This window comes from Bubalus bubalis, chromosome 14 (genome assembly GCF_019923935.1).
Source record: "Bubalus bubalis isolate 160015118507 breed Murrah chromosome 14, NDDB_SH_1, whole genome shotgun sequence".
NCBI lineage: Eukaryota > Metazoa > Chordata > Mammalia > Artiodactyla > Bovidae > Bubalus > Bubalus bubalis.
In genome coordinates this window covers 63,872,066-63,889,577 of record NC_059170.1, presented here as the reverse complement: position 1 = coordinate 63,889,577, position 17,512 = coordinate 63,872,066, and the positions used below count along the sequence as shown (strand labels likewise).

General features: G+C 37.6%; 1 protein-coding gene across 3 annotated transcripts in view; it reads left to right on the top strand.

The window, feature by feature from the left end:
• The window catches only part of ITGB1 (integrin subunit beta 1), a 43,001-nt gene extending 32,958 nt beyond the window's left edge, over window positions 1-10,043 (top strand). For 2 of the 3 annotated variants that reach the window (XM_025264446.3, XM_025264448.3), the window contains exons 13-17: window positions 58-280; window positions 937-1,169; window positions 2,942-3,108; window positions 4,365-4,445; window positions 8,845-10,043. In XM_025264446.3, the coding sequence (XP_025120231.1) occupies window positions 58-280; window positions 937-1,169; window positions 2,942-3,108; window positions 4,365-4,439 (698 nt within the window). In that variant the 3' untranslated portion in view covers window positions 4,440-4,445; window positions 8,845-10,043. The remainder of the gene's footprint in view (window positions 1-57; window positions 281-936; window positions 1,170-2,941; window positions 3,109-4,364; window positions 4,446-8,844) is intronic. The other variant, XM_025264449.3, reaches the window with a different exon arrangement.
• Window positions 10,044-17,512: the final 7,469 nt, after the last annotated feature.

The window sequence follows — 17,512 nt, the reverse complement described above, 5'->3', positions numbered from 1 at the left end:
TTCAGTGTTGTGATTATATTGTTACCACTGTTGTGAGAAATGAGATTTTAATTGCAGGAAATGGTGTTTGCAAGTGTCGAGTGTGTGAGTGCAACCCTAACTACACCGGCAGCGCCTGTGACTGTTCTCTGGATACCACTTCCTGCATGGCCGTGAATGGGCAGATCTGCAATGGCCGCGGCGTCTGCGAGTGTGGTGCCTGTAAGTGTACAGACCCCAAGTTCCAAGGGCCAACCTGTGAGATGTGTCAGACCTGCCTTGGAGTCTGTGCTGAGCATAAGTAAGTGTTTCTCAGTTGCTTGAAATAGGTGACTGCTCACTGTATGATCACATGGTCCATAGAACAGTGCTAATACTAGGCCACGCTCTAAATAAAGTATCTGTCACATTGAAGCCCACTTTTTAAATCTAAAAATTCTCAATCGCTAGTGTTTGGCACATGATAGTGAATTGTATCCTATGAGTGTGGTGGTACCATTATTTCAACCTGGATTTGGTATTTAATTGAATCCATGTGGTAGCCTTTGTTAAATTTGTATTACCAATTGCTAATTAATTTATTTACTGCCTTTTGACTAAATAAAATGGAAGGTTTTGTCCCTTGCAGAAAGAACCATAATACCAGCAACACATTTCAAAAGTTATTTTGGCTTTATATTGTATATTTCATATCTGATAGGGCTAGTTTTAGCTTACTACTCTTATTTCTTTTGGAGGATTTTAGTTTGAGCTGTAATAAATCTATAATTTCACTTAGGAAGCTAGCATCTTTATGTTTAGTTTTCCCACCAAGAAATGTCATATGTTTCTTCATTTATTCATATCTTCTTTCACCTCTCTTGGCCTAATTTGGTCAAATTTTGAGTCTAGCACACAAAATAATCTTTAAGCAAATCTTATTATAAATAATAAATATAATCATTTGCATTTTAACAGAGAATGTGTTCAGTGCCGAGCCTTCAATAAAGGAGAAAAGAAAGACACATGTGCTCAGGAATGTTCACATTTCAACATCACCAAGGTTGAAAATCGGGACAAATTGCCCCAGCCAGGCCAGGTGGATCCCTTGTCCCACTGTAAGGAGAAGGATGTTGACGACTGCTGGTTCTACTTCACATATTCAGTGAATGGGAACAATGAGGCCACTGTTCACGTTGTAGAGACTCCAGGTAGAAATCTGATCATTTCAAAGTTTTTTGCATTTTCTTTTATGTCTTTCTGCTGCTTAGAGCTTTTGGCAGTTCCCCTCGATTCCTGGGTTGGGAAGATCCCCTGGAGAAGGGAAAGGCTACCCACTCCAGTATTCTGGCCTGGAGAATTCCATGGATGGTCTATGGAGTCGCAAATAGTCAGACATGACTAAGCGACTTTCACTCACTCAGATCTAGGAACAGCTTCCAGCTACTTTACATGACTACTTTACATTCAAGTTGGGGCATTTTAAATCTCTTCAAGCTTAAAAGAGCATTTAATTAACTATAAGAAATAAGGGAAAGAGAAAGCAAATTTTATGTTATGGCGAGTTTGAAGAGTAAATGCAGTAACCCATATAAAGCCCTTAGCACAGTGCCTGATAGAAGGTACTCAGTAACATCATTACTAATGATATTTTTAATAGCAGCTTGATTTAGGCTTGGACACTGGGAAAGATAATTTGTTAAAGGGTATTATATGGCATGAATTTGTTCTGCTTTTCAAGAGATGAATCATTTTTATCTTTTTTTTTTCTGGGAACTTTTAATACGTTCTTGGAATTTTCTACATTTGTGATTATTATTGGAATGTAAGTTTTCATTTCTCTAGGATAAGTGTTAGGGATTGGGGAGAGGGCATATATTTAACTTCAAAAGAAACAGCCAAAAGCCTCTGTTATTATTTTGCATTTTCAGGTATGTGTATTTCACATACTGTTTTTTTGAAGACCAGAAGCTTAAATTTTACCAAGTTTTTCTTTTGTAGATCTCGCTTCTTACTATGTTAGAACTCTCTGCATAACTCAACTTCATAAGTATTTTTCTCCTGTGTTTTCTTCTGAAAGTTTTAGTTTCTGGCTTTGCATTTAGGTCCATAATGTATTTTGAGCTGCTGTCAGTATCTGGAGTGGAGGTCCAGTTATTTGTAGGTAGATTTCCAGCAGTTCTTGTACCATTTCTTGAAAAGGCTGACCTTTCTCCACTTTGGGTGAAAATAAGATGACCTTATGTGTGTGGGCCTGTTTCTGACTTTTGATTCTGTTCCATTAATTTAGGCATCTGTCCCTTAGCCAATACCACACTGTCTCAATTACTCTTGCTTCATGGCTAGTTTTGTGACATCTGGTAATGTAAGTTGTCCAACTTTTTTTTTCCCTGAAAGTGTTTTTGAGACACTTTCCTAGTTCTCCTACTTCTTTGTAAATTTTAGAATTCACTTGCTTGATATCCCACACATGTCCTGCCGGGATTTTGATTGGGATAATACTGAGTTTATAGATCAAATTGGGAGAGTATTGACATCTTCTGATCAATGAACATAGATAAAATCTCTCCATTTATTCAGGTCTTTAACTTTTTTTAAAATCAGTATTCAGTAATTTTTAGCATATAAATCTTGTACATGTTTTATTAGGTTTATATATAGGTATTTCATGATTTTGGTGCTATTGTAGATAATACTGTTTTCTGAGGTTCAGTTTCTAATATATAGAAATCAGTTTTGGTATAATTCATAGAAATACATGATTTTTATTTATTGATCATGTACCTTATGATCTTGTAAACTTACCTGTTACTTCCAGTATCTTTTTTTATAGGTTCTTTTGGATAGTGTGCCCCAAGACTTCACTTATCTTGGAGTTTCAATTCCTGTGTCTTTTGTGAGACTGCACAGCTCTCTGTAGTTTTGGCTGCACTTTCACAGGCTAACCCCCTTGTGTGCGTATCCTTTGCTTTTCACTTTACAGAGTGCCCCACTGGTCCAGACATTATTCCAATTGTAGCAGGTGTGGTTGCTGGAATTGTTCTTATTGGCCTTGCATTGCTGCTGATTTGGAAGCTTTTAATGATCATTCATGACAGAAGGGAATTTGCCAAATTTGAAAAGGAAAAAATGAATGCCAAATGGGACACGGTAAGTTGGAAAACATCTAAAATGGAAAGTGTTTCATAAAGTAAATGTAACGCTTCTAAGACTTGTTTATTAGCTCTAAAGCTGATTGTTAAAGTCCTTTAAATATTTCACTTGCCCCCCAGAATTTATTATTCAGGAAACTTGCATTCAGTGAAAAACAGAAAACATCTTAAATACATCCCATTAAAGAAAACAATTGTAAGAATGTTTCTTCAGGTTACTGTGGCATTTTTATTTTCTTAATTTAATCTTAACTCTGCTCTTCTGCCTTTTCTTCTTATATAAAATAGAATCCTGGGGACTTCCCTGGTGGTGCAGTGGTTAACACTCATTTCTAATACAAGGGGTGTGGGTTCAATCCCTGGTTGGGGAACTTAGATCCCACATACTTGGCATGACCAAAAAAATTAAAACCCTACATAACTTCAGACTATTCAGTGGAAAGCTGCTGCCTTTTTTTTTTTTTAATTTAACAAAGAACCCTAAGTAGAAATCAACCACTCAAAAGACTACATGCTGTGTAATTCAATTTATATAATAGTCTGCTGCTAAGTCGCTTCAGTCGTGTCCGACTCTGTGCGACCCCATAGACGGCAGCCCACCAGGCTCCCCCATCCCTGGGATTCTCCAGGCAAGAACACTGGAGTGGGTTGCCATTTCCTTCTCCAATGCATGAAAGTGAAAAGTGAAAGTGAAGTCGCTCAGTCGTGTCCGACTCTTAGCGACCTCATGGACTGTAGCCTACCAGGCTCCTCTGCCCATGGGATTTTCCAGGCGAGAGTACTGGAGTCTAGAAAAGGCAAACCTATGGGGACTAAACCTATGGTCTCTAAATTGTCCAGATGTGTGTCTTCATACATTTAAGAATTCATGAAACTATGTACTTTAAAAGGGTATTTTTACTCTGCAAATTACAACTCAGTAACCTTGTTTTATACAAAACTTAAAAGCTATAAGTGATGAAAATGTATGTCAGCATTTAGTGCTTTGAAATGTGGGGTTGGAGGCTAGTGTGGCCACACGTTGGCTGTCTTGTATTCATCTTTTGATACAAGAAGGCAGTGACAATCTTCAGTATTTTTCAGGTGTAAAGGAATTTTAGTCATTTGCATTTTACAACAATCTGCTTGGATTTTTAAAAAATAATTTTGGAAGCGTAAGAATAGTTCAAATTGTCTTTAATAGTGCTTAAACACTCACTATACATGTCAGTTTTTTTCTGATGAAATCATTAGAAACTATTTCTTTTACTTTAGCAAGAAAATCCGATTTACAAGAGTCCTATTAATAATTTCAAGAATCCAAACTATGGACGTAAAGCTGGTCTCTAAATTGCCGTTCGTATTTTCTTTCATTTTCTGTCTTTGCATGTCTTTACTGCACTGCGTGTCTTTTATCACTATTGCTTTTTTTTCCCTCCAAAGTCTGGCTTTATTTATATGGCAATACTATGGCTTTTCTTTCTGTGTGTTAATAATAGTATTTAAAAGGGCTTTGGATTGAGCTTTATGGTATAGAAGCAGCAACTGTGTTGTAGTGAAAAGAACATGTGTTGTGATCAGACTGACCTGGGTCGAGTCCCAGCTCTTCTGCTTAGGTAGAATGGCACTGGGTCACTGCACTTCCCAGAGCTTTAACAGGGAGTCAGTAACTACACTGGGTTGTTTTTGGCTAATGACTACAGTATTTGATAGCAGCCTGTCAGTTATAATCCTCACTAGAGTCTTTTGCTTTAGGTGGTATTATCATCCTTATATGATAACATCCTTATATATAACAAATTATTATTTGTAGGTTTTAGAGTGAACAGTGAACATGAAAATTAAATTTTATGTAGAGAAAAACCCTACTAGAGTTTTAAATAAAAACTTTGCTGAAAATTTCATAGTGGTAATAAAGCTTGGTTCACCTGTTCTCTAAGCTAAGGGAAAGTTATTTTGGTGAGTGTATGCTCTATCTGCGTGACAGATGTATCATTTCCTCTTTTATCAACACTGGACAGGCTTTTTCCTTATAATTGAATTTTCATGAAGTGTTTCTAGCATGTTTTAATAAAATTATGTAAGCCCCTAATACTCTGATAAAAAGGTTGTGATTAGAACCAATTCTCCTGACTGGTGATCCTGAACTCCTTCCTTTCCTTTATTCTTATTTCACATATGAGAAGACTGAGGCACAGAAGAGTTCGGTAACTTGACCAAGTTCACAAGAGTAGTTGGTGGAAAAGCTGAGATTCAAACCCAGGCCACTGGGCTCCAGGGTCTGGGTTCTTAACCACTGCATTGAACTGGTAGCAATCAACATGTCTTCAGGAGACACTGTTACCTGGTTAGGAGGAGGGAGATCACTACAGGAAATGACAGTCTTTGCTATTTCTAGTAACTTAAGAATGTTAGTGTTACTGTTACTGGGACACTACTGGATGGGGAAGTCACTGTTATACCCAGAAACCCATCAATGCAGATTTGTTTGTTTACTCTGAGAGTATACTTATAACAACACGGTAAGATTTTAAAGTACAGAAATGTTTCTTATTTTTAAGAGATACAGGGAGTACTGATAACGTTAGAAACTATTATGTGTCCGATTAAGCAGATCTTAAGAGTTTTGAAATGGCAAAGTTAAATTTGATGGCAGAAAATTATTGTCAGATCCATCTTGCGTAAGACTTCGCTGTAGCTCAAATGGTAAAGAATCTGCCTGCCATGCAGGAAACCAGGGTTCGATTCCTGGGTTGGGAAGTTCCTCTGGAGAAGGGAATGGCAATCCACTCCAGTATTCTTGCCTGGAGAACTCCATGGACAGAGAAGCCTGGTGGGCTGCAGTCCGTGGGGTCGCAAAGAGTTGGACACGACTGAGCGACTAACATACACATACACCATCTTGCGTAGTCTGGTACATTTTTTTAGTAGTATGAGACTTAATATTCTTTTCTTCCTCACTTAGAGCTTTACAGAAAGAATGTCATTTTTAGAAGGAAACTAATTTGCTGGGTTTTTTTTTTCCTTTTTTCCTTTCCAATTTCTGTCATAATCAGATATTGACATTTTATATGGATACTTACATGAAAAAATTTCTGTATCTCCTATTGAAAGGTGAAATTTTTACCTTGCTATATGTTAAATTGTGTTTTGAAGGAAATTATCAGTAACAGTGAAACTTCATGTTTTTATTGTTAAGTCAATTTTTGGTACACTGTTACTTCAGCCAAAATAACCATTTTGGATAATTCAAGATGTGAAAGTTTTGTGAAAATTTTTTTATTCGTTAGTGAAATTCAGGAAAATTAATGGGTACTGGTTATTCTGAGATGTTTTCTCAAGAAAAACTAAAGTAGAAATAAACAGTAGATATTAATGAATGAGCATTAAGAAATTAAATCATGGCTTACAAAGCACTTTTCCAGTATGGGACCAAGGTTGCTGGTCATTAACATATTTCAGATAAATAGGCAGGCAGTCTTTAGCACATAAGACTATTCATGTAGGTACATTTTTAAAAAATCAAATCATCAACTCTGTTAAAGCCGTTCATATATAAACACATTAAATGTGGGCTGCTGATCTCCCACAGTGGTTCACTGCATTTCTAATATGCAACAGAAATGATGCTGTAACCACATCAGGCCTTCCAGAGTAAGCACGGACGACATTTACTGAGAACAGAGGACTTCCTTGCTGAATGTAACCCTGTTCCTCTTGATTTAAACAGGCTTTGCTTTTTGTTGGGATGGGGAAGGGTTGTGCTCTGAACGATGGGAACTAATATGCATTATTTTAGCTTACCTCCATTTAAGATGATGCCCAACGCAGATGGTTTAATCTCTTACCTCTAACCTCGCATGTTAAAATTTTGTTTGGATGAACTTTTAAATAATAATATATATGAAATAATAAATACAAATGTGTACATGAAAAGGCAGTGTTTTCTCCAAAGGTAAGTTCTGCCATGTAAATTGTACTTTGGTTTCATCTGTAACTTAGGCATTTCTTTTTCTTCTCCATGTTTTATTACCTCTCTTACAGTTTTTAAGTATTAAATATTAGATTTATCTAATGCATTAAAGAAACTTAATGGTAATTTTTTTTCTAGCATATTTGAAAATAAATGGGAGTTCTAGCCTTGCATGATAGGAAGGTGGAAATAGACTCACTCATTTGTACTTGATTACTCATTAGGAATGTAGTTGCTAGGATCCATACTCCAGTCTCCATTATGAAATGTCTGTTACAATACCATTTGGGATCCAGTTGGGACGAGAGCTCAGAATTTGATATCTGATGTGATTTTTGTCATCCATATTATATGTTTATCTCTGAGGGATCCTGAGTTCTCCTGTGTTTCAGGAATGACCGGGCAGGTTGTGCTTTGTAGGGCGGAGTGAAGGCACAGTGTCAGGTTCCAGACTAACTGCTGAACTGCAGTCAGAGTGGTTTATTTGGTGTTTCTCAAGACACCGCCTTTATATGTTTTACTTTCCCTCAGTGAATTCTTAGTCTTTTTAAAAATGGCATCGTCTGCTTTCTCTTTCCCACTCAAGACATACATATGTACCCTTAAAAACTTCTCAACCATATAGATTTCTGACTCTGCATGTGTATATGCTTCTATAGACCTTTCCGTGTTTTATCTGTAGTCCATTTCATTTTGACAATATCCTTAATCTCAGTCAATCCCTTTTTTCTTATGCTGTTCCCATTTTATGTATGTAATTCTCTTGTGTACTGTTTCAGAGTTCTTTATCTTCATGTTTGTCATCCACCAAACTATACCCTTCTAGGAGGAAGAAATTGTGGCAATGAAAGCGATACCAAATGTAACCTGAAGTGAAGTGTGGATAAAATTTAAAAGCAAAAATTACCCTTTAGGTGCTTTCTATAAATATTTTAAAAATAACCTCAAATGGTTCTATAGTAAAATACGAAACTAAATAGCATTTAAAAATCTTAAAACATTTATTTGATTTGTACTCACTTATTTCCTCTGAGATAGGAATATTTGCCTGTATTTCTCATTTGACTTTCAAGCCTATCTTCAGTTTTAAAGAATAGAAAAAGAATGCTATAGAAGATATTAAAATGTATAATATAGAATGAGAATTTTTGAAGAAAATTATATGTTTTAAAACATCACTGTCAGTGAAGTTTTGACTCTTGAAAGATCTGTCATGTTTATGGCTTGGAATCATTTAACTCTTCAGTAAAATATAGTGTCAAAGATAAAATGTTTCATCAGCATATAGAAGAATAGCAGTTATTTCATGAAGAATAGTAATTACTTTTGTCTAAGCACATTTGGCACTGTGCCCACTTGTGACCGTCTTAACCTCAGAATTTCTGCACCCTGAGTGGCAAAGCCTCAGAAGAGCACCTCCCTCACAGACAAGAAAGCCAAGCACTCTGTTCATTATCAAGCACCTTTGTGCACAATAAGGATTAAGAATCAGGCAGTTGATGGCAGAAGAGTGTGTTAAAAACTAGTTTCAAGACAGTATTCAGAACTAGTTTAAAAAAGAGAAGCCGTTGACAGCAGAATCACTAGTGGAGGAGGGACTTTTCAGGGGCACCTTTAGCCTTGTGGGGCAAAGCTTTCATTTTTCATTTTTTGTAAGCTTTTGATATCTGGACAGATCAAATGGAAATGACTTAAGGAAATGGTCTTTAATTTTAATATTGTTTTGTGAAGTTAGAATGACTTCAGTAGAGTAACTGGTAATTTTTTCTTTTTCTGTCGTAGGGTGAAAATCCTATTTACAAGAGTGCCGTGACAACTGTTGTCAATCCGAAGTACGAGGGGAAATGAGCGGCCTGTGCGCCACAGCGCTGCAGGCAGAGTGCTTCCAGGCACATGAGGGCTTCAGGCCGTCACCGTGGTTCTCTCATGGGCAGGTTCTGAAAATGTACCATATGTATAATTTGAAAAGTTTTTTATTATTTTGAAAATAATGTTATAACCAATGCCAGGGACTGACAAAAGACTTGAGACAGGATGGTTATCCTTGTCATCTAAGGTCACAATGTGCCTTTTTGACCTTTTCTCCTGGACTAGTGAAATCCAGCTCTTACTGGATTAAGCAGTATTTCTAGAGTGATTGAAAGGCAGTAGTTAACGAGGATGATATAAGATTTTCTGTTAAGTGTTAAAACTGATTTCTAGCTTTGCAGACATGTCATTTTTCAGTTATACAGAATCCAAAGTAATGTCCTTCTAGCTAGTTTAGAATTGTTTTAAATGTATTATTTTGCTATTTGCCTGTTAGACATGACTGATGACATACCTGAAAGATGAGTATGCTAGGAGTTACAGGTGTAAAATAGTGAAATATTTGATCTGCAAAGGCCATGGGGAAAGTCAGAGCTAGGAAGGGAAAACATAGCTTTAAAACCTGTGTGCCATTTTAAGAGTTACTTAATTTTGGTAACTTTTATGCCTTCTCTTTGTAAATTCAAGTCTTGGGAAATTTTCTGCAAAAAGTCATTGATTTAGCATTATCTACATAAAGGCCTTAATTTACTTAGTATTTGCTAAATTGAGGACCTCGGGGTGAATTTTATTTTATTCATTTTCTTTTTAAAGCCTGGTGCTTTTTATCACCTCTTCTAATCATTTAATGTATTTGTTTGCAAGTTGGGGTAAGACTTTTAAAAAATCAGTACTTTTTCATTGATGTTTTAGTTGTACATTTGCCTTTTTATTGAACATGTGAAGTTGTACTGTGGCTCATGCAATAGCTATCACTTAAGCATTTCTTACTTTCCATTAGTGCTATAACAGACCACTGTGTATTTACTTCTCACTGTTTGACTTTCCTGTTTTGTTTCATACTATTCACCTTCTCATTTTAAGTGCCTTTTAATTTTAACAGTTCACTTTTTACAATGCTGTTTTAGTGAAGTTATTTATTAAATAAAGATGCTTAAAATATTTAAATCAGATGTTTGGGCTCTGTATATTTTGTTAGTTGGTATACGTGAAATTTTTATAGCTTAAAAAATTTCTGATATTTTACTTAAGCCAAAAGAGAGAAGGAAGGTAGGTAGTTAGAGTAAAATAAGATGTCAGTCTACTTTTTGGCTCTCCAAATACTGGACAAATCTGCTTCTCTTCCATCCCTAGGAGCTGGGTTTCATTCCTACATTAAGCAAAATTAACTCTTTAAGAACATGATCTTACAGCTGTTGACTTAAAGCTGGAAACGATACCATTTTACTTAAGATTCAGACAGGAAATTGTTACTTTTCTGTTAAGGAGTTTTTAAAATTTTCATTTGTCTTTGGTTTATTTATGTTATAAAGTATATGTATCCATAAAAAATACTTGTGTGAAGCTTTTGAAAGAAATAGGTCCCTTGCTGGACCATTTCAAGTGTCAGATGTGGGGGAAGCCCTGTGGGAGAAGTCCCAGCACATTGGCATTGCCCCTCCTGGTTTTAAAAATGGGTATCTTTTTTTACCTCTCCTGTTTAAATGTATTTCCTAGCTTAGAGTAAATCATCTTTGAGGATTATACCTCTTTATGAGAAAAAGAACCATCCATTTCACCTGCTTCACTTTCCATTCATGCCACCTACACTGCCGTGTGGTTCAACTCATTTCCTTACACCCACAGTGTAACTGAATTTCTATTTTTTGCACCACACGTTTGTTTTTAATGAGATTTAAAAAAATAATATAGGAACATAGTCTACTTTCTATAATACATGATTTTTCTCCTGAAATATGTTTTTATATACAGTTACAGTATGAGCCAGTCATCCCAACCCTGTGCATATTAAGGAGAAAACTCTTAATTTGAAAAGATATTTAGACATACATGTACACATTGGAATACCAGTCAATCATAAAAAATGAAATAATGCCATTTGCAGCAATATGGATGGACCTAGACATTATTATACTAAATCAGAGACAGATAAATATCCTGTGATATCACTTATATGTGCATTGTAAAAATAGTGATACAAATAACCTTCTTTACAAAAGAGAAATAGACTCAGACATAGAAAACAAACTTAAGGTTACCAAAAGGGATGGGGCAGGGAGATAAATGAGGAGTTTGGGATGAACCTATACACACTGCTATATGGTAAACTATAGTAAACTAGGTAACCATCAAGGACTTCTGCATAGCACAGGGAACTATACTCAATATCTTGTACTGACCTAAACTGGAAAAGAATATATATATAAAACAATCACTCGTCTGTATAACTGAAACTAAGAGACTAAATTAACATCAATTTAAAGATACCTAGAAGGGAAACAGGAAAATAAGGGAATCAAAGTATGTATATATATATAAAAAAAAAAAACCCCACCAATTAAGACAGGAAAGAGGAACAAAAATGATAGAAATCATATAAAAAACAGTTAACAAAATGGAAATAGTAAGTGCTTCTCTTAATCAGTAATTACTTTAAATGTAAACAGTTTAAATATACCAGTCAAAAGCTATAGATTAGCTGAATGGAGAGAAAAAATTCAACTGTATGTCGTGTACGAGACTTGCTTTTGATCTCAGGACATATGTAGCAAGTAAAAGAATGGAAAGATAAAATAGCAACCAAAAAAGAACAAGAGTGGCCATACTCATGTCAGACAAAGTAGACTCTAAACATTATGTAAAGATAAGGTCCAAAAGACAGAGCAGTTGTATGTGCTTAGTTGTTTAGTCGTGTCCTACTCTTTGTGACCCCATGGGCTGTAGCCTGCAGGCTCCTCTGTCCATGGGGATCCTCCAGGCAAGAATAACTGGAGTAGGTTGCCATGCCCTGCAGGGGATCTTCCCAACCCAGGGATCAAACCCAGGTTTCCGGTATTGCAGACGGATTGTTTACTGTCTGAGCCACCAGGGAAGCCCAAGGATACTGGAGTGGGTAGCCTATCCCTTTCTCCAGGGGATCTTCCGGATCCAGGAATCTAACCAGAGTCTCCTGCATTGCAGGTGGCTTTTTTACCAGCTGAGCTACCAGGGAACCTCAGTTATAAGTATACAGTTAACCTAGCAGTGTATACATATATTTCACAGTATATACATAAAACATTATGTTGTACACCTTAAATGTATTGGTTTTACCAGTTATACTTTGATATGATAGAGAATAGAAAACCAATAGGAAAAAATGAAACTAAAAGTTGGTTTTCTGAATATGTCAACAAAGTTGACAAACTAAGGAAAAAAATGAATGACTCAAAAGTAGATATTTCAACATAAAACACATTAGTATAGCATTAAATAACTCAATTATCAGAGGGCTCTGTATTGGGTGTGGGCTCTGTATTGGTTACTTTGTATTGGAACAGTGCTCTCTGGTGAGTTATCACCTCCAGGAACTGTTCAGCCCTGGGAAGGCCCCAGACATCAATGCATCAAAAATACAGAAAATAAAAAGGCACGATAAATATACTTCTGTAATACCATCATCTTGTAAGGTACATTTATCCTAATTAATGAACCAATATTGACATGTTTTTATTAACCAAATTCATCCTATATGGGCTGAATGTGTCTTCCCAACGGTGACTGTATTTGAAAATTGGGCATTTATGGAAATAACTAAGGTTAAATGATGTCATACAGATAGGGCCCTGATAAGATTAGTGTCTGCATTACAAGAGGAGGAGAGACCAGAGCTCTCTTGCTCTTTGGGCACACGTGCTAAGGAAAGGCCATTTGAGAATATAAGCAAGAGCACTCTCAACAGGAGCAGCGAGCCAGGGGGAAATGTGTCTACAGACAGATCAGAAAGACGCTTTGAAGATGGAGGGAAGGGGGCCACAAGTGGAGGGAATGTGGCCAGCACATGGAAGCCCAGAAAGGCAAAGGAATGGATTCTCTGGGAGACTGCAGGAGGGAACACAGGACCACTGACACCTGATTTTTAGTCTAGTGCAACCTGTGTTGTACTTTTAGTCTGCCACACTGCAGGATAATAAATTTGTGTTAAGCTAACTTTGTGATAATTTGTTACAGCAACTGCTATTCAGTCGTGTCAGACTCTGTGACCCCATGGACTGACCCATGCCAGGCCTGCCTGTCCCTCACTGTCTTTCAGAGTTTGCTAAAGTTCATGTTCATATTGGTGATGCCATCCAACCCATCTCATTCTCTGTCACTTGCTTCTCTTGCCCTCCGTCCCTCTTTCCCAGCATCAGGGTCTTTTCCAATGTGTTGGCTGTTCACATGAGGTGGCCAAATTATTGGAGCTTCAGCATCAGTCCTTCCAATGAGTATTCAGGGTTGATTTCTTTTAGGATGGACTGTTTTGATCTCCCTGCTGTTCAAGGGACTCTCAAGAGTCTTCTCCAGTCCCCAAAGCATCAGTTCTTCAGCACTCTGCCTTTTTTATGGTCCAGCTCTCACATGTGTACATGACTACTGGAAAGACCATAGCTTTGACTATTCAGCCCTTTGTCATGTCTCTGCTTTTTAATACACTGTCTAGGTTTGTAACAAACAGAACACAAATATAATGGGGAAGGCCAAATAGAGGCCTCTGAACCTACTTCAGACCCAGCTAAGCCAGTAAATTTGAAAAACATCTATGAGAACAGCAGAAATAAATGCAAACTAATGACTCAAAGGATGCAGGCATGGTGGACTCCATCATATGTTTAATTTGCTAATCTGCCCTCTCTGGACTCAACTAGTAGGCACATGGATAGATGCCAGGAGAGAGGTGGAATAAGTGCTGGAGCAGATTTTCATGGCCTGTGGTATGTGGCATGTGTCCACTCAGCCACTATATGTGTTCTTTTTCATTTTTACCAGAAAAGATCATGAATTTGCATCCACTTGGGATGGATGACAGTATATATGTCTGTCTGGCAGTGTTTAATCTCTCAGCCTCTCATATGTCTGAAGAGATGTGACCCAGTCAGACATCTGATAAACAGCACATCAGCTATGTCTTCAGAACTAGGCTCATTCCAGATGGCTAAGAGGTCACAGTATTTTGGATGCCTTGATAGCCATATGTATTCCAAGGGGTAGGAGACAAACTATAAATATTCAATGGCATACCATATCAGTAAAGCTCTTAGGAGCATGCTAAGATATCCCCTCAAAAATGAAAGATAGTCACATGTCACAGATCTCAGTGACGAGAATTTTAAAAAGTGCTTGGCAATCCTATTTGGGTCCTGGAGGATGTGTATTTGAAACTTGAAAGTACTTACCTGACCCATATATCAGGTGTACTGCCGGGTTTGAATGGGACTCGGGAAAGAGCTCTGCAGCAAGTGCAGTCTAGGGGTAAGCAGACAAGACGCTTGAATCCTATGAACTGATAGGCTCTAATATACGAAGTGACTGTAAAGATGAATGTGGAGTTTATGGCAGGCTCAAGTAGGAGAATAAAATCTATACCCTGGGGGCCAGACTGACATGAAAAAAAAAGGAACCTGATAGAGAACTACTGACTGGGACATCCCATATCTATGAAACTAACTGCCCATCATCACCTGAGTTTTGTCAGATGATTCATGTTAAAATGACAGTGGGTCCAACAGCAGTCTGTTCCGGGGGAGATGCTGTATCCAAGGTGGGGCACAAGTAAGGCCAGAGGGCTCAAGTTAGCCGGATGAGTGGGTGACTCAGACCTCCATGCCATCCACCATCAGCATCTCCTCAGAACACACCCACAGTTAGGAGGTGGGGGAGTCCCTGTATCTACCCGTGGAAGAGTTAAAAAAAAAAAAAAATAGCATTCACAGAGGGATCACCCTGTACCAATAATATGGAAACAAGTTAAAAATGGGTTGTTGTATTCTAAGTTCATACTTGGGTGATGCTGAAAGATGAGTAATCCTCCAAAGAGAAATCCCACAATGGTCAGAGCTTACCCACTCTGTGTCAAGAGAAGGATTCTGAGGTGAGATTATACCCTTGCTCATTGGTAATGGTGAATGACTTGCTTGGTTGGTGAGAAGCCTATAAAGAGATAAAAGTAGAGTGGGGAAAAAGAAATTTAGAAGAAATCAGATGGATAAACTCACGGGTCCCACGGTATATACATTACATTTAATGCTCAAAGAACATCCACTATGAAAGAGGCTCTTTAAAAAATATAGACTAACTCTGTGAAGCTGAAGAATCAAAAGTCAAAATGTGAGATAATACTACTACTACTAGAGAAATACCTCTTCTTTAGGTAGGCAGAAATTTCTAACACTGGAAACAAAGCTAACTTATAGATTGCTCTTCACTAAAATTACAAACTTAAGGTTATTGAATTATTAAGAGAGTGAGAAATTAAGCAAGATACTGGAAAATCAAAATTGGATATACATACATGTAATAAAGAATTTATATTCAGAATATGTTAATAATTCCTATAATCATTAAGTAAAAGAATAACCCACTTTGAGAAAGTGGCAAAACACTTGAACAGACACGTCACTAAAGAGGTCTGTATGACCAGTAAACACGGAAAACGATGCTCGCTGTGTGCCACGGGGACAGGCGTACTAACACCATGACTGCACTTCATGCTACTTCAAACACACTAGAATGGCTGAAATGGAGAAATACGGTAATATCAAGTATTTGCAAGAATCTCCAGCAAGCACAGTTTTCATTTGTGGCTTGTGGAAATGTTAAAAAAAAGTTTGGCATTATCTAGTAAATTTAATCATATGTGTAACTTATGGTCCTTCAGTTTTACTTCTAGGTCTAGATAAACAAGTACATAAACCTACTAGAAGTCATGAACAAACCATTTCATAGCACCTCTATTTCTGATCGTCAACAGTTTGGAACAAACCAAATGTTCATTATCAGTTTATACAATGCAACAAAATTGATTAAAGAAAAAAAAGTGAGTAATGATACATGCAGCAACTTGGATAAATCTCACGAATCAGTGTTGATAAGAGAATACACACACAAGAGTACATACTGTATGATTCTATTTATGTGAAGTCCAAGATAGGCAGAATAATCAGAAGTGGTAGAAATGAGAATGGTGATTAGTTCTGGGTGAGAGTGGGTCATGACTGGGAAAAGTAAAAGGAAAATTTTTGTGGTGATGGAAATGTTCTATATTTTGACTTTGGCTTTGGTGGTAGATACATGATTATATACAAATGTCAAAATGCATTGAACTGTACTCTTTGTATTATGTAACTTACCTCCTTTACTATGTTATACCTCAATGAAAACAATTAAATTATTTTAATACAATCTGCCATATTATAGAATTGAGCAGTATCATTTAATAACCTTAATAGATGCAAATAAGTATTAGATAAAATTCAGAACAGTCATCTTAAAAAAAAAAACAAAACTCAGAAACTAATAATAGAAGGTGAGGAAGTCTTTAAAGAGAATTTACAAAAATGAGTAACTCAGGAGGTGGTCCCAAGATGGCAGAGGAATAGGACGGGGAGACCACTTTCTCCCCCACAAATTCATCAAAAGACCATTTGAATGCTGAGCAGCTTCTGAATGCTGGAGGAGGACACCAGGCACCCAGAAAGGCAGCCCATTCTCTTCAAAAGGTAGGACAAAATATAAAAGACAAAAGGAGAGACAAAAGAGTTAGGGACGGAGACAGTCTTGGAGAGGGAGTCAGGAAGGAGGGTAAGTTACCAAACAGTAGGAAACCCTCTCACAGGAGGGTCTTTGGGGAGTTTTGGAATCTCAGAGGGCAACATAACCGGGAGGAAAAAAAAAAAACCCACAGAACATGTGCCTAACTGCAACTGCCAACAGAGAAGTAGCCCAGACACTCCAATCCACCACCAGTGAGCAGGGGCTGAATAGGGAGGCATGGGCTGCATAATCGGTGCTTAGGGTAAGGACCGGCCTGAATGCCCTGAGGACAATCTGAGGGAGCTAACGTGAGATAGCAACCCAAACTGTGGGATCACCAGAGAGAAAAAAAAAAAAAGAACTTTCCCACGAAAGGCTCTAATGCACAGCCTGGCCTGTTCACAGAACAAAGGATTGAGTGAATACCAAAGGAGAGCTAGCGGGCTGCCTACAGGCCCTACCGCCTGCTGGAGGCTGACAGACAGGTATGCAACAGTCAGAGCCCGAAGGTGAGGGGCTGCTCCAATCTCAGCCCCAGAGACTGGCATCCCCCACCAAAATGTGAGCAGGCTCCCAGTTGCTAAACACGTTTTCCTGGGATCCTGCACGGTTGACATCTGCTAGGAGGGTCGCGTTCTCTTGGCAAAACTAAACGAAGATCATGGCATCTGGTCCCATCACTTCATGGGAAATAGATGGGGAAACAGTGGAAAGTGTCAGACTTTATTTTTGGGGGCTCCAAAATCACTGTAGATGGTGATTGCAGCCATGAAATTAAAAGACACTTACTCTTTGGAAGAAAAGTTGTGACCAACCTAGATAGCATATTCAAAAGCAGAGACATTACTTTGCCAACAAAGGTCCGTCTAGT